Source organism: Mobula hypostoma, chromosome 15 (assembly GCF_963921235.1).
Source record: "Mobula hypostoma chromosome 15, sMobHyp1.1, whole genome shotgun sequence".
NCBI classification, from domain to species: domain Eukaryota; kingdom Metazoa; phylum Chordata; class Chondrichthyes; order Myliobatiformes; family Myliobatidae; genus Mobula; species Mobula hypostoma.
Window position 1 is genome coordinate 39,957,384 of NC_086111.1, and position 18,583 is coordinate 39,975,966.

The window sequence follows — 18,583 nt, forward strand, 5'->3', positions numbered from 1 at the left end:
ACCTGATGCTTTACAGGGTGACCAGATCCATTTTATTTTCAGACCCAGCCATTTGGCAAGGTACAATTGCTCAGACGACTTCCACCTTAGCTCACAAAAGGATTCTGATGGCATAACAGCAATCTGTTGTACAACAACACTTCATTCAAGTATGTGGGTGTCACAGGCAAAGCTTGTCCTTAATTACACATGCCCAGGTAGCTGGAGAAGGTGATGGAGAACTAGCTTAGGACAGTACAGTAGGATAGCAGTTAGCGCAACACTTTACAGTGCCAACGATCACCGATAAGGTTCAATTTCCACCACCGTGCGGAAGGAGTTTGCACTTTCTCCTACATCCCAAAAACGTCATTTAAGGTTAGGGCGTTGGCGCCAGAAGCATAGCAACATTTGAGGAGTGCCCAGTTCAATCCTCAGACTGTGTTGGCCGTTGAAGCAAACAAGACACTTCACTGTATGTTTCAATGTACATGTGACAGACAAAGCTAATCTCTAACCTCTTTCTGAATCGCTGTATATTGATAATGTTGGTAACTTAGCATTACCCCACAGAGTGCAGATTTAACCAACACTTCTAGTCCTCCCGTTTGAGCACACGTGTACCACATTGAAGATATCTGCAGAGTTGTGGAATTTAGTTTTATTCAGTTTACAGTTTAGAGACACAGTGCAGCAGCAAGCCTTTCTGGCCCATTGAGCCCCCACTGCCCAATTACACCCATGTGACTGACTAGCCTTCTAACCTGTGCGTCTTTGGAATGTGGGAGGAAGTGAGTGCACCCGGAGGAAACCCACGCAATCACGAGAAGAATGTACAAACTTCTTGCAGGTAGTGGCAGGAATTAAACCCAGGTTACTGGTCCTGTAATAGCTTTACGCTACCTTGCCAGCCCCAAATATGACATGAAACCCTGCTGTCTGCTGACACTCCTCCAGAAATAAACCACCCCACCCCATGACAAAGCAACTTCCATCACATCCAACACCATGACAACCAGGAGCATCCCTGAGCCACACATCTCACTACTGTTTATGATAGACTGCTTGATGATGAACACAGACTACTTGTATCACGTAGGATTTGGAGAAACAACAAATTAACTTTTATTGAATATAATGTGTTTAATTGCATAATGATGCTGATGCTTTGCAATAGTTCAACTAAGTTAAAAATATTTTGTTAATGATTTTCATTTGTACTTAGTGTCTGAGGCTTCTTGCTTAAGTATCCAACAATAATTCGTCAGCATTGATGGATTCCAGTTGCCCTGGTATCTCTTCTCCATGACTGCAATGTTCTGGTGAAACCTTTCACCATGCTCGTCACTAACAGCACCAAGATTTACAGGGAAGAAGTCTAAATGGGAATGCAGAAAATGAATCTTTAGTGACATGTTGCATTTCATGGTTTTATATGCTTGAAGCATGCTTTCAACCAGCTGCATGTAGTTTGGTGCTCTGTAGATGCCGAGAAAAATTTCAACAACTTCCTTGAATGCCTTCCATGTGATTTTCTCCAGTCCCACTAGAAATTCTTCAAATTGCCTGTCATTGATGACCTGTTTGATTTGTGGACAAACAAAAATGCTTTCCTTAATCATGGCATCAGTTATTCTGGGAAGCATCTGTCTCAAATATCAAAGTCCTTCATAGAAATTTTTGTGCCCGGTGATAGCAGATTCCATCCTTACAGTCCTGAACCCAATAATTATGACTAAAACCTGCCCTGCCATGCAGCAGCCGCGCAGCCTAAGCCTGCCCAAGCATGCTTAGACAAGATAGGAAACTTTCCAGCTTACATTGTAGGCAACATTTTAATTGACTTGAATAACAAATTGAAATAATAAATATAAGTTTATTAAAAAAATTGATGTGTGCTAGGGAAATTTCATGGTGATTTTCACGATCAGTAGCTGAAAATTCATAAGATACACCTAAAGGTATTCAGGAAGCAAAATCTTTGTTGTCCAGTGTAATAAGATGTTCACTGTCACAATTTGTCCAAACAAACTTCAGGTGTGTTAATATTTCCTGCCTTAGAGTATTGGTGTAGTTTTCTCAATGCTTTGTGGATAAAATAAAAGACACTTTGCATTCTTGAGAATCCCTCGGCTTGCACTATCTGCGCAGTCTGTTTAGAGAGAAGTTGATGAAGACAGGTCTCACTGAGCACAAATCTCATTATCTCCTAATAAAACAACAATTTGCATATTAAGTGCCGTTACTGATTCCTCAATGGCTGTTTGGCTATAGACACAGAATTAGACAACACAGTTTACCTGGTTCATGAAAAGATGGGGCAGATGACTGTGACTGTGGCTTCACAAAAGGAACTCTCCTTTACTTGTCTGAGGAGCACTCCTAAGGCTACCTGTGAATTTACACCTTTTGCTGAGAGCCTAAACAGGGAGGTAGCTAGATTTACATGTCTCTATTTAGCAACCTTGCCATCAACACGGACAGGAATTGACAAGCCTCAGGACTCACACCACCAAGTTCAGGCGCAGTTATTACCTCTCAACCAACAGACTCTTGAAGTAAAAGGGAATAATTTCACTCAACTTCACTTGCACCATCTTGAACTATTCCCACAACATATGGACTCACTTTCGGGGACCTTATGTCATGTTCTCAATATTTATTTCTTATTTTTTATTATTATTATTATTATTATTAATATTTCTTCCTTTTTGTATTTGCACAGTTTGTTGTCTTCTGCACAGTGGCTGTACACCCAGTTGGTGCAGTCTTTCATTGATTCCATTATGGTTATTGGATTCTTTGAGTATACCCGCAAGAAAATGAATTCAGGGTTGTATATGGTGACATACAAGTATTTTGATAACAAATTTACTTTGAAATTTAAATTAGCATAATTATTCAAATAGAGCATGTGCATCTGATGCACCCACCAATTGGCCTTCTGAATATATCAAATGGCAAAGGCCTGACATAAATTCACACAGATGAAACAAATTATAAGTAAGTTATCTCGTAAAATCATTCTGTCTCTAAAGTGCGAGATGCTTTGTTTAAAACATATATTCCATGCACATTCAGCATTTAAGATAAATTGTGCTCTGAGGAGCATATCATTAGTAACTACAATTAACATACTGCAACTCAAACTCATAAAAGTACATTCACGAAGAGCTTCATTGTTTCTCTGTGTGAAAAAGTGAAAGGCACTGAATTTGTTTTTGTTGTATCCCATGCTTGGGTGAAACCTTAACAGACATGAAGGCTCTAAGGAAGGGTCTTCTTCTCTGACAGTTTGCTGCATGGTGCCTATTTTTACACTCTGTGTCACTGCAGATGAGGGAGGAGTAGGACTTGAAAATGTCCCACAGGCTACTTTACATCACAATATATACTCAACGTAACACACACTGGAGGAACTCAGCAGGTCAAGCAACATCTATGGAAAAGAGTACAGTCGGCGTTTCGGGCCAAGACCCTTCAGCAGGTCTTCTGAAGGGTCTCGGCCTGAAACATCGACCATACTCTTTTCCATAGATGCTGCCTGGCCCAAGTTCCTTCTGTATTTTTGTGTGCTGCTTGGACTTCCAGCATCTGTAGATTTTCTTTTGTTTGTGATTGGATATACTCAATGTATCTCAATCTTAGGTGCATTGTTAATGCAAATATCTAATCAGCCAATTAAGTGGCAGCAACTCAATGCATGAAAGCATATAGATATTGTCAAGAAGTTCAGTTGTTGTTCTGACCAAACATCAGAATGGGGAAAAAATGTGATCTAAGTGGCTTTGACCATGGAATGATTGTTGGTGCCAGATGGGGTGGTTTGAGTATCTCAGAAATTGCTCATCTCCGGGGATTTTTTCACCCACAACAGTCTCTAGAGTTTGCAGAGAACTGTGCCAAGAAAAACATCCAGTGAGTGGAGAATGCCTTATTAATGAGAGAGCCCTGAGGAGAATGGCCACACTCATTCAAGCTGACAGTAACTCAAATATCCACACATTACAACAGTGGAGTGCAGAAGAGCATCTCTGAATGCACAATGCATCAAACCTTAAAAGGGATAGACTACAGCAGCAAAAAACCATGAACATACACTCAGTGGTCAATAGAAAACTAATAAAATGGCCACTGAGTGTAGGATAGCAACATAAATTCTCTGCAATGTAATCTGTTGACCAGGACTGGGAAGCATATTTTTGGTCAGGGATAAAGGCCATAATTATTCCCCTTCTGGATTATGAAGGAACAGTCAAGGATGTTTCATTAACTGACGTCACCAAGCTTGCAGAGAGTAAAGACTCATTCCCTGCTGTGTTTGATGTTAGATGAAAAACAAATTGAACAAACAAATGGCAAGAATTCCTTTTGTTTGCAGAGAATGGGGAATACACTGAACATCAAACTATTTCCTTTCATTTTCACTCCCCTGAAAATTTAAATCAGATTGTCATCATTATTCAGAAACAACAATACAAAGGAGGGGATTTCAGCTAGGGCATTAGATGGGGATTTAAATAAGAAACATTTTAAAACACTGCAATTAATCAATATGGAATTATCAAGCAATCAGACCAAACAGATAATCAATCTTCCAGTCTACATTTTAGTGCAAGTGTTCATCACTACTGATTTCTAATCTAGGCAATGTTATCATCAACTGCAAAAGGATGTGGATTCAAATCCAACTCTATTGCTTTTGTCCTCTAATAGTGAGGGAGCAGTCTTTCACATGTGAAGGCAACCGATGTCCCACATGCCCTTTCACATGTAGGTAAAAACAAGGGAGGTCATCAATGGATCTAAAAATCTGAAACTTGCAAAAAATAGCACTTTGGGAGTGTTTCACCAGATGGCTAATCCAACAACTGAAGAAACAAACCATTATATTTTATAACAGTATCTAAATCTTTCCTTAAGTATCCTGGACAACAATCCCCCTGCCCCTCCTGCACAACCCCGGGATCCCTCAAGGTTAAGGGCTACAAGGGCTCTTAAATTCCAATCACCCCAGTGCTCACCTAAACATTAACCTTTACCTTCATTGCAATATTTGGCACAATCCCTCTTTCGACACCCTACCTCAACCAGAAGAAGTTGGCCCCCCACATCCTGATCCTCATCCCCACAGCCCCAAGAAGCACACAGCCAGTTCCCAACTGAATGAATAAACCCTCTAATTCCGATCACCTCCCACACCAACTTTAGGAAGGATTCCACTCCAAGTCTCAAACAAGAGAAAATCTGCAGATGCTGGAAATCCAAACAACACACACAAAATGCTGCAGGAACTCAGCAGGCCAGGCAGCATCTATGGAAAAAAGTACAGTCGACGTTTCGGGCCAAAACCCTTCTGCGGGACTGAAGAAAAAAGGCTGAGGAGTAGATTTCAAAGGTGCTGGGAGGGGAGAGAGAAACGCCAGGCGATGGGTAAAACTGGGAGGGGAAGGGATGAAGCAAAGAGCTAGGAAGCTGATTGATGAAAGAAACAGAAGGCATGGAAAAATGAAAAAAAGGGGAAAGGAGTGGAGGAGCACCAGAGGGAGGTGATGGGCAGGCAAGGAGATAACATGAGAGAGGGACAAGGGAATGGGAAATGGTGAAGGGGTGAAGGCATTATGGGAAGTTTCAGAAATTTATGTTCATACCATCAGGTTGGAGGCTACCCAAACAGAATATAAGGTATTGTTCCTCCAATCTAAGTATGGCCTTATCCTGACAGTAAGGGAGGCCATAGATGGACATATCAGATTGGGAATGGAAAGCGGATGGCCACTGGGAGATCCCGCTTGTTCTGGTGGACGGAGCATAGATGCTCGGCGAAGCAGTCTCCTAATCTATGTTAGGTCTCACTGATATACAAGAGGCCACACCAGGAGCACCGCACACAGTATATGACCCCAACAGACTCACAGGTGAAGTGTCGCCTCACTTGGAAGGATTGCTTGGGGCCCTGAATGGTAGTGAGGGAGCAGGTGTAGGGGCAAATGCAGCACCTGTTCTGCTTACAAGGATAAGTGCCAGGAGGGAAGACAGTGGGGAGGGACGAATGGACAAGGGAGTCGCATAGGGAGCGATCCCTGTGGAAAGCTCCAAATCTCCTTCCCTACCTGACACCCTTCCCTCTACCTCCCCAGCACCATTCTGTTTACACCAGAGCACATGGCCCTAGTCCCTCCACCCTTCACCAGCTAGAAAACTGGCACAGTTAAGCAATTAAGTTTATAGCCATTAGACTTCTTGCCACCACTGAAATTGACCGCAGACTAAACCACCATGTGCAGTATTTTCATTTAATTTCAGTTTGCAGCAGAACAGAATAACGTATGAAACAGTGTGGTCGACCACACTGGTAAAATATGTATACAGAATTTAGATTTCTACCCAGGTTGTAGCTGTTCTGGAAAAGCTTTATTGGAAATGAATACTATTCTGGACTGCAGATTTCAGCACTGCATCCGAAATGTTTGCTGGATCCATTGTTACTTTCATATGGGTGCTTTCAAACATTTCTTAGTATCACATGGGGTGATTCAAATTGGCATAATACTGGCTTATGTGTTGTCAAGTATCTCATGAACACCTCAGGGTGAACACTGTTTTAAGTGCTTTATAATTTCAATTAGATTTGCTATTAAAGCTAGCTATTACTAATTTCTCAAATTACTAAAACTGCAGGAATGAGTTACATCATTTCACTGCCACACCACTCCTACTTCTCTAGTACATTAGATTAACACCTGAGAAAAGTCAGGATTTCAAAGGGTAAACACAAGAACGTCTGTAGAGGCTGGAAATCCAAAGCTACACACACAAAATGCTGGAGGAACTCCGCAGGTCAGGCAGCATCTATGGAAATGAATGAACAAGATGACGTTTCAGGCCGAGGGCCTTCTGGATTGGAAAGGAAGGGGGAATACACCAAAATAAAAAGGTGGGGAGAGGGGAAGGGGGCTGGCTAGAACCTATCACCTTCTAGCTAGCCTCCTCCCCCTCACCCCCACCTATTTATTCTGGCATCTTCCCCCTTCCTTTCAGTCCTGAAGAAGGGTCTCTGCCCGAAACATGGACTGTTTATTTATTTCCATAGATACTGCATGACCTGCAGAGTTCTTCCAGCATTTTATGTGTGTTGCCTTGGATTTCAAAGGGCTTTGAAAGACAAAAAGTAGCTCTTCAAGACTTCCTGGCAGCAGATCACAGATGAATGAATCTTCAGACTGGAATAGAAATGCTATGCCATGGAAGAATGAATATCAATACCTATCAGTATCAGTGAAAGAATAGTTAAAAACATTCTAATATATGAAAGTAATATAACTGATCATATTTTCTGATCCACAGACAAAATAAATAATATTCTTTATTGGAATATTCCAATACGAAACACACAAATACTTCAAAATCAGAGTTTATCAAGTGGGCTTTGATAAAAAGAAATTGCATGATGTTTAAAAAAGGGAAAATAAACAAAGATTATTTTGACACATTTGTGAATTTATTCACGTGTCCATTTGTCCATTCCATTTTGAAGAAAAGCTTGAAAGCATATAGTGTATACAGATTTAATCTTTATACTTGCAGCAAGTCTAAGGAAATGAAGGTCCTTAAAATTTTCAGCACTAATGTCACAATACTAACAATTCGTTTAAATTTCAGGAGCAGCAACATTGCTGTAAACACCAAATTATTAAAAGAAATATTTCAAACCCGATTTTGAGTGAGAGAGGAAATGTACGATTGATCCTTCAAGCAGGAGGCAGTTATTGCATCCTTGGCACCTCTTTGGGCCACCTTGGTTGATTTTAATTCCAGAGCCATATTTGCACTCCAACAGATAATTTTCTGAATCTAACCAGCTATAGATTACAGAAAGAACTAAAGAAATTGCAGAGACCATAAGCAGTTCATGTGCATGAAGACAGCACACAGAGAATGGATCAGAACCATTTTGTGTTTGAAAAGGGTAGTTAGAGCAGGTGAAGCCTGTGGGCACCAGAACAATGATTCTACTACTCTTTGCAAGGCTTTTAACATAACAAGATATCTCCTCTTGCTCGCTACCTGGTATTAACAGCAACATTACAGCACCACAACTGACTTATATTAATGAGGGTCCTGTCCAAATCAGTAACAGCTGTCACTGCTCAAAAAGATAAGTGACCAGTGAGCTGGATTTGGCTCAGCAAAGATTCGGCCAACTAACTAGCAAAGACATACACCTTAATAAGCCATCACCTGGATGCAGTCAGATCAGTACTTTATATTAGGCATATGTAAGAACAAAACAAGAGAATATAGCTGATAGAAATTGTTGGGAGGGTTAAAAAAAAATCCCAATAGAATAAGCCTTGCTCAGTGAAAATAAGACATCAATATTTTGTTTGGAATCCACTGATTTGAAAAGTACACACATCTTCTCAACCCTTTTGATTTAACCACACTATGTCATACACTACCCCAATATGAAAGGAAACTTTCTTAGAAATTAATCCAATTACCCAACATTCCAATGTGTTCTTAGACTCTAACTCTGAGTAGAAATTTTGATCAACCTGCATATTTTTTGTTGTTCACACCACTAAATGCAATACATTTCCAGGCATTTGAGATGCCCTCTGACATCTTGCCAAAGTAACAAATATCTATGCGAGTCTGGACTATAAGTGTGAGAAGCTGTGGTCTGCACCATGTTCTTGTCTTCTGTAAATATTTTCATAAGTTGCCTCCAGAAAGGAATATTGGAAACTAATCAGAAACTCTTGACTTCTCCTGCCTTGATCCAGAGGCAACTTTAGTGCCTTCTTCCAACATGAACAACAACAATTCAACACTCCTGTAACCATCTTTTTCTAAGTGGATTGTCATGCATCATCTGAGACATGAAAGAAGTCCACAGTCCATTCCTGGTATTATTCAGATCTACACAACAATTGTGTACGTCTTAATAGAAGTTTTTTTCTTGCAACCTTTCACACATGCTCTCCAAAATACCTCATTTTGATTTCATTTATGTTCTTATGATACAAGTAAAATGATTACAACTCCTTTCTAATAAAAAGATAAAGCCTTACTACTCACAATGAGCACTGTACTGGCAACCGATTTCCAAAAAGTCTCAGTATTTTTGTTTCAAATAGGAAGAATGGCATCTTTATTTGAGATGATTGAATATCGCATATTTTATATAAACCTGCATTATTTATAAGAACTTGCTATTCCAAGGAAAGAATGGGGAACATAGTAATACAAAGTTCAGAACATGTGAAGCTTCTTCGACTCTTATTGGTATCTGAGATGTTTTCAAATAGTGCAAATTACACCTTATTTTCAATAATGTAAATAAATGTAGTGTGCTTAGCAATGACAACAAGGCAAAGTCTTACAAATTAAAGATGGCATTTTATATAATTAAAAAATAACTGTATATCAAATTAAACTATGTCATTTCAAAGACAATAAACACTTAATGCCAAATAAGTATTGTACAGAGACTGCATGTTTCAATTATTTATATGAGCTTCAGCAAATTCAAAATTGTTCCTAGGCCTGATGGGAAGAACAGATAAATAACACAACTATTATTCTAACACTGTGTATTGATCTAATTGTTCCAGTTTTATTTTTTCCTTTATTAAATGATATAAAGGAAAACAATAATGGGAGTCAGACACTAAATATAGATTCATCACAGGAAAATTCAAAATGCTCCCATATCAAGATCATGTAGTAATTAGAAAAGTATGTACAATAGTCTCGTTAAGCAGGAGATACTAATAAAGCTTCTGCACTTGCTAGTCTGATGAAGAATCAAGGCTGTTAGAAGACATCAACTCATTGGAGGAAATTGGATTATATGTGACCACTGGCAAAGAGTTAAAAGTTCTGCATGTTTTAAATAGCAAAGAAGTTTCTATGAAAACCTTAAACTTGTTCAACTGGAAAAATGTTCAAGAAAAAACCTCTGAAAAACATAAAAACTTTAAAATCAACATGACATTGTTTGTAAATCAAATTTAGTTTATTTCTGTTTTCCAAACCAGTAAATCTTTTACTTTATAATGCTATCCAGAAAAAAAACCGCTGCAAGCTTCTGAGCATTATGTTAAAATATCCATAAACATTAAAATATTTATGTCACATGTAATTTTCCTGCTGCACTTATGGCTCAGCTAGATTAGGTAGAATATCATTCTCTCTTCATTGTCTTACTGAACATTTGTTCAAAAATATTGATTTGTTAGATAGCGCAGTCTGATAAGAAATAGAGATTATGAAAATTAAGCCGTACCTTGAGGACTTCCATTGGCACCTGAGTATTTGTGGGCAGGTTGGTGGGGACACTGACGTTGATGGCCTGTGTCTGGCTGACTGGCACTCGCTGCTGAATGAACTGTGCTGCTTGCTGCTGTTGCTGCTGTTCTCGTCGCTCCTGCTCCTGCATTTGCTCACGCATGAGCTGCTGCCGTAGCAGTATTCGTGATGTCATATTGGAGGAGGTTAACGGGGGTTTAGATGATCCTTGCTGCTCTGATGAATTGCTGTGATGAAACCAATAATGGAGAAAACAGGCTTCCGTTAGAAGAAAACAACAGATGAGACAGAAATATGCTTATCAACTTGAGAATGTAGCTCACTGAATGTGCTAGCAACTCACACTATTGACTAAAACTCGAAAGCTGAAATCTGCAGTTAAACAATGCGCGTTCTGGTAACTTTAAGCTGATTTCTGCCCTCAACAGTCACACATACACACACACAAATCCCAGTTGATGACAAATGACTGAAGCCACAGATCAGATCTACATTAGAATACGCACAGTTGTCAGTCGTGTTAAGAAAGTCAAATAGATTTCACTCATCAAAACATTATTTAACTATAAAAAACAGTCAAGCCAGAGCAAATTAGATCAATACTCATATCATTCCCTTAAATAAAACTCAACATGAGGGGAAATATTCATTAACTTATGGGAAAAGATGGGTCTAACATAACAGAATTCCTGAAGAGCCACCAGAGGTACGAAGGGCCAGATGAGCTCTTTCTGGACCTTTCTGTGATCATAGTATCACAAAGTATTCCAATATGTTTGCTGATATTAATACATAGTATTACCGATGCAACATTGTTAAGTACAGTAGTTAACTAATAAATCTAATAAAAGTGAAATTTCCACATTGACTAGTTGGAATGTTAGATCAGTCACAATCTCAGTTAGTGATGGAGCAAGATCAAAGATCCAAGTGGCTTGGGTCTGCTCCTTGTTTGTCTCAGCCTCGATCACATTACTACCAAACATGGCGAAGACAAATAACTCTGACATTATTGAAATCATACTGCATCATTCGAGAATAGGAATAGAAAAATACGTTAATGACTGAGAGGGCCCAAGTGATATGAACACCTGACTCGATATATAGGCAGAATCATCATTCCTCCGTTGTAAACTATTTTACCATCTCAGTGGTAACTGATCATATTGGAAGCTTAACATCAGAAAATTGTGAAAATATCTGTTGAAGCCCAAAATTTTGAACAGAACATTTAAATCTTGATTACTAAGTTTCTTAAGCTAAAGCTCGAAGTTATAAAGTTTAAAAGCTGCAATAAGTTCAATGTAAATTGAAATTTATAATTTAAAACGTGCCCTAAATTGTATTCTGGAGCACTGATCATTTTACAATAATTTGAGATGTTCCCAGGCACACACGGAATGAATGGAAATGCATTGCTCTCGAGTTGTTAAATAAACAAAACAGCAGGTCACCAGCATATCGGAAATCTACACTAACTTTTGTCAATTATGTGCTACTGCTTGGTTATGATACCACTGACACAGAACAGATGTTAATTTCAGTAACACATCTGTTGCCAAAGCTGTACAAACCTGGTTACTGCTCTATTCTGACAAACATGACGTCAATCTGGAATTATACACAGTATATAGAGCTCAAATTAATTCCAAGAAGGAACATAATGTAACAAAAGACCAGCCATCTAGAATCATAGATTTGCTAATTTTAACACACCAATCTCAATAATCAACATTCTAAACAAAAATGGCCATTAAAATTGAAAGAATAAAAGGAAACCCACCTTGGGTCACAAGCAAAAATGTCAGTAGATCGGAATGAGAGAACAAATGAAGGAAAACAGACCAGCTGTCCTGAAAATGGCCCTCAATAAATGTCATTTAAAAACTTACCATTGTCAGCCTCCCTTGACTTTTTATGCAGTCGCTAAACGGAAGCCACCATTATACCACTTCTCAAATCTCAGACAGATATAGCTAATGGGTCCCCACAATCAGAGATCAATCAGCTAGAGGAGCATTCCTAGTTTATGTTCCAGCTACTCATAATTTATGGCTGTAGTCAATCAAAATGGGCTACAGGGACACAGTAGGTAGGACCCTATCCCAATTTTATATGCTTATCATCTTCCAGAGAGCATAGTTAAAAATGTTCTCAAAATGTTGCCAATGTTCAAAGGCAAACGGCAAACTGCACAAGATACTTCATAAGAACTTGAGTTACAGGATAAAGTTGAATAGGTTAGGACTTCATTCCAGAGTGTAGGAGAATGAGGAGAGATTTCATAGAGGGGGACAAAATCATGAGGGAGGTATAGATCAGGTAAATGCAAGCAGACCTTTTCTACTGAGGTTGGGTGAGATTAGAACTAGAAGTTATAGGTTAAGGGTGGAAGGTGAATACACAAGGGGAATTTGAGAGGGAAATTTCTTTACTTATATGGTGGTGCAAGTGTAGAACAAGCTGCCAGTAGAGGTGATGGAAGCGGGTTCGACTGCAACATTTAGGAGAAGTTTCAATAGGTACATGGATGGGAGGGGTATGCAGGGCTATGTTCCAGGTGGTGGTCTAAAGCAGTGGTCCCCAACCACCGGCTACGGACCGGTACCGGGCCACAAAGCATGTGCCACCGGGCCATGAGGAAACAATATGATTTGGCAATATGAAACACTATGAGTCAGCTGCACCTTTCCTCATTCCCTGTCACGCACTATTGAACTTGAACACGCTCCCCACCCCCCACACCCCCCCACCCCCGTTGGCTGGTCCGCAAGAATATTGTCAATATTAAACCGGTCCGCGGTGCACATTTCGGCATGGACTGGATAGGCCAAAGGGCCTGTTTCTATGGCTCTATAATATGTTCATGATATGTTTCTTCAAGGAAAAGACAGAAATGTGGAGTTCAGATCCAAAGTAAGCATGCTGAACCCAAAGAAAGGAAAGGGTAAAGAGGAAGACAGATGAGCCTAGGGCAATGCCACAGATCTTTTACTAGCGCTAAACTGGTGCTTTACTAGAACTATACAAAATCTAATGTCAAGTCACCCATTAACCCTCGCAACTCAGGAATCTTGCCTGCTAGGCACAATGACAGAGTTGACAGCAATTTTTTTTTAAATGATCCAAAGAATTACCAATGATGTGCACACTGGCGACATCAATCAATCATAGAGGTAATTCTAAAATATCATGCACCTGCTTTCAGTAGGTTCAGTCTAAACTGATTCACAGGACCGGTACTTCACCCCCTAGTAAGGTAGGAGTCAGATAACCCCAAGAAGGAAATGGATATTTTTAGTGTGAACTGCAACCACAATTTGCACGCTGCATAGTCCAATCAATTATCATAATGTGGGTTGCCAGTAGGGATCATTGCAAAACTGACAGCCTTAGACTCCATGCAATGACCAGTGGTGGGGAGTGCAGGCTGATACCAGCTGACATTGTCACTGTGGCATCTGGAAGGCTCCATAGTAAGGTAATTAGACACAACAGAAACGTGCCTATTCCTCCAGCAGTCTCCATTGGACTCTAAATGGATTGAGAAAATGCTGTTCATTTTCAATCCAGTTTCTTCTCTCTCAGTGACAAACAAGTATGGGCAGTATGGCCTTACCACCATTGCCCAAATCAAGAATGTTTTTTTCAAATTAACTCAAGGAGTGAATATCCCTGATTAGTAAACACCTACTATGATCTTCAAACAAAATGTATTTTACTATGTTTATTCATAACACGACTTTTATTGTCAAAAGCCAATTAAAAAATAATCCCTCATGATGAATTTATTTCTGAACTGCAATCAATCACTACACCAAAACGGGCCAATCTGCATGCCCCAGAGAATCTGATCATCCGCCAAATAATTATATTTCTAATTAAAACTTAAGCCTGAACTTTTTCCGTCCATTAGGAATAAAGAAGACAATTTCTTCTTTTTTTTTGTACTTGTCGGCCCTTTTACAAAAATTGGCTTTAACTGAGTGGACCCAAGGCTGGCATGAACCCATTGGGCCAAAGGGCCAGCATTCATGCCATATTGCTCTATCAATCTATGACAAACAAACTTTAGAAGGGCAGAAAGGATATGCTTTTTGCAGATTAGTATTTCACATAAGTAATTTCCTTCAAATGCCACAATCTTTCTAACAGACTTTGAATGGTGCTAGACAAATTTCTAATTTTGTAGCCTCAAAGTAATCACAGTAATCTCCTGAGGTCAATATTAAGGTGGAAATTTGCAAAAATAAGCTGCATTCTAAGGCAGTAGAATAAATTTAACATGCTGATGTATTTATAGCTCTAACACTCACTATAAATTAAATGAAATGTCATTGTAGTATTATGCTGAATCTATTTTAAAATGCGTTTTTTTAGCTGACACCTTGCATTAATAAAGGCATACAATTTAAAAATAAACTGCGAGTTTGCCCAAATATATGCTGACATAATTTTGTGTGTATGCTCCTGCAACATTTGGAATAAAATGCATTTATGCGTACGAGGGGATGGTGCAGGGATTTTTCTGAAACTGGAAGGCCAAAGATTCGAGTGTCCTGCTGAACTAAGTGGCACAGTCTCATTATTATTTTTAGGATCAGTTTTCCTCCAACCCCTGACCTACAAACACCCAACTTGATGGACATGTACAGCAAGCTGCAGAGGGAGTTCTCAGTGAGGGATGCTTAGGGATAGCCTAGTACAAGAGTGAGCAAGGTAGAACCATATCAGATTGATTAGGTTGGGGTGTGGCAAGGAGCAGAATGGAGAACGGCAGGGAATGCTATGGAGGGGACAAAAAGAGAAAAAATATTGTTAAGCAAAGATAGAAAGTAGCAGGGAGTGAAGTGATAACCTTCATTGTGAGAGAAAACAGGAGAAGATATTCCAAAGGGGTGATGAGTGAAATTTACTGGAAAGAAGTATCACTTTGGAGAGGGAATGGGGAAAAATAGCAAAATGTGGGATGGATATGCGAAAACAAAATCTTGACAGCAGGGAGGAGAATATCGGGCAAAAAGCTGTGAGTAAACTAATTGAAGGAGGACTCTGTGACTTGGTGTCAAAAAGATAAGAAAGATTGGGGAAAGGAGATGTTGAGAGAGGAAACAGCATATAATTAAGCCTACACAGTCATAGAGTTGCAAAGCACAGAAAAAGGCTCTTCAGCTATGCATGTCTATGCTGACCAAGAATCACGTATATTCAAGCCAGTCACATATTCCAGCACTTGGCCCAAATCCTTCTAAACTCTTGACATCCCTATATCTGTCCACAAACTTCTTAAATGTATCTAATGTACCTGCCTTGACCACTTCCTCTGCCAGCTGGTTCCATATATTTACCATGCACTGTGTGAAAAATCTTGCCCCTCAAGTCCTCATTAAATCTTTCACCTCTAATGTTAAAACTATGTCCTTTAGTTATCAATTCCTTCATCCTAGAAAAAGACTATTCACCTATTTACGTCACTTATGATTTTATATACCTCTATGAGATCACCCTTCAGTCTCCTACGTTTCAAGGAATAAAGGCCAGCCTGGCTCCTTTGAGTGCTGACAGCATCTTTGGAACTCTTTTTTTTCCACTCTTTCCAGTTTAATTACATCCCTTCTATAACAGGGTAACCAAAACTGAATACAAGTGTTGCCTCATCAAGTATTTTACAACTGCAACATAACTTCTGTATTCTACAGTGAATGATGAAGGGCAGAACGCCAAAAGCCTTCTTCACTGCCCTATATACCTGTGATTCCGCTTTAAGGGAACTATATGACTGTACTCCAGGGTCCCTCTGTTTCACAGCAATACTCAGGGCCCCTCTGTTCAATATAAAAATGTTACTTTTATTTGTCCTTCTAAAATATAACAATTTGACTTAAGTTCCACTTGCCATTCCTCAGCAAGTTGCTTGTTGGCTGAGAAACTGAAGGAGCTGGACTCTGTGCGGATCGTGCTGCTGCCTGCATCAGAGAGGTGTCAGAAGAGTTGATGCGCGAAAGCGGTGTGCAGTCCAATATCAAGCGATCCTCTCAGTCGCTTTTCTTGTGATCACAAGACTCTGCTGGACATTGTGAATGAGGAATGCTCTGATTCGCTTATTTATTGATGGGTGGAAGGGGTGGACGGCACAGAGGCTGCATGGCCTTGATTGTAGTGAGGACTGGGCCTTGAGCTGCAGTGTCACCTGCTTTACAGCCGCCCAGGAGAGAGGCGTCAGAGCTGGTGCACTCCAGCAGAGTGCCAGGGACAGTGTGGTGCAGAGTGCAAGCTGGAGTTGGTGCTGTCCTCAGTGTTCACTAAACAGAAGACAAGCTGTATAGTATCGACTGCTGACTGCTGCAACATTCATGGACTCAGGGTCTTGGACTATACATTGTTTGCATGATTATATTTTACTGATATTGTATATGCGCTTGCTATCTTATATGTGCGATATGTACCTTATGCTGTGTATGACTGTTGGTAGTGTGGTTTGCACCTTGGCCCCAGAGTAATACTGTTTCACTTGGCTGTATTCATGGGTATTCATGTATGGTTGAATGACAATTAAACTTGAACTTAAATAAAGGTTCAATATTACCTATCCTCCAGTCTACAAGTACCCCGCCTTTGGGTTGAGAAAGATTTCCAGAGCCCCATGAATTTCTTCTCCTGCTTCCCACTATATCCTTGCATGAAATTGGATAGGACTGGCAATTTATCCACTTTTATGGTCCTCAAGACCATCAACATTTCCTCTTTCAGTCATTATCAATATGTTTCAGGTCATCCATGCCTCGAACTTCCCAGCTCTCCATGGTAAATACAGATCAGGAGAATTCATTTTAAGACTCACTCATCTTCAGTTGCTGAACGCTTAGATGAACACACTGACCTTTCAGGAGACCTATTCTCCCCCATGTCACTCATTTGCCCAGAACATATTTATAAACTCTGTTAGGATTCTCATTTACCATATCCTCCAGTGATATGCCATTCCTTTTCTTCCCTTCTGATTTATTTCTTGTTTACTCTTATATCCCTTATATTCCCCGAGATTCACTTGACTCCAGCTGTCATTACCTAACTTTTTCTCCTTTTTCCTGAGCAGAGCCTCAATATCCTCCATTATCCAGGCTTCCCTAATCCTGCCAGCCTTGCCCTTCACTCTAACAAAACATACTGTTCCTGAACTCTCCCTATGTCTCTTCTGAAGGCCTCCCATTTGCTAGATGTTCCTTTACCCACTAACAGCTTTTTCCAACGAACCTCTGCAAATTTCTGTCTTATGCCATCAAAGTTAGCCTTCCCCCAACTTAGGACTTTAATCTGTGGGCCAGTCCAATCCTTTTCCACAGGTGACGGTCACCGGTTCCAAAGTGCTCCCTAGATGACATTCATCCACTTGCCCAAGCTCATTTCCCAAGTGGAGATCAAGCGTTGCCTCCTCTTTAGAGAGCCATCTACTGGAGATGCTTAAATAAATTATGCCCATCTAATCAGTTATCACTATATGTGTCCTAGTCAATATTAGGGAAGTTAAAATCATCTACCTATTAAAACCCTATTATACCTTCATGCTTTTATGACCTATTGAACATTGTCTATATCTACTCCTCTAATTCCTGCTATCTGTACTCATGAGATGAGTATTGCTGGCTATTCAGCACTTACTGCCCATACTTTGCCACTGTGAAACTGGTAATGACACTTATAAAACTGCTATACAGGCCCTCCACTGGTTGTGAATTTCGGGCACCTGTGCATATGATCAAGCTGACTTAAGGATTTCCAATTTATTTAAAAACTCATTAGAAATTTTCCATAACGTTCAAAACAAGTTAAGTTTCCCCAGCTTTAAGCAGAACACTGTGCATCTGTATGGAAGTTTGCGATCTGAGCTGCTGTTCGGGTTGGCCTGAGGTCTGGATTGGGATAAATTTACTGGCTGCTTCAGTATTACAGGCTGCCTTCCTTTTCTGGGGTGAAACGGGGTATTTCCCCAAGTGCTTTGGAAACTGGCAAGATGGATGAGGTTGAATTTGCCGTCTGTGTTGGGGCTGCAGAAATATTTTGCCAGGCGGGAATGTGATATTTCTGTATGCCCTCTCTCACTTAATTAATAAACTGAATGAGAGAGCTTTTCCATCCATATTACAGAAAATAAAACAAATATATCTAATCTTTCTATAAATTTATGAAGTTTTCCTTGCAAAACAGACTTTACGACAAGAAACTGATTTTTCTTTCTCCTTTGGTGCATACTATGTACAAAAACTAAAGGGTTTCTTTCAATACAAGA

At 39.8% G+C, this 18,583-nt stretch overlaps 1 protein-coding gene across 12 annotated transcripts in view; it reads right to left on the reverse strand.

Moving 5' to 3' along the window:
- Window positions 1–18,583, reverse strand: part of LOC134356788 (microphthalmia-associated transcription factor-like) — a 267,666-nt gene that overhangs the window by 122,488 nt on the left and 126,595 nt on the right. For all 12 annotated transcript variants that reach the window (XM_063067924.1, XM_063067922.1, XM_063067920.1 and 9 more), the window contains one exon: window positions 10,274–10,523. In XM_063067924.1, coding sequence (XP_062923994.1) covers window positions 10,274–10,523 — 250 coding nt within the window. The remainder of the gene's footprint in view (window positions 1–10,273; window positions 10,524–18,583) is intronic.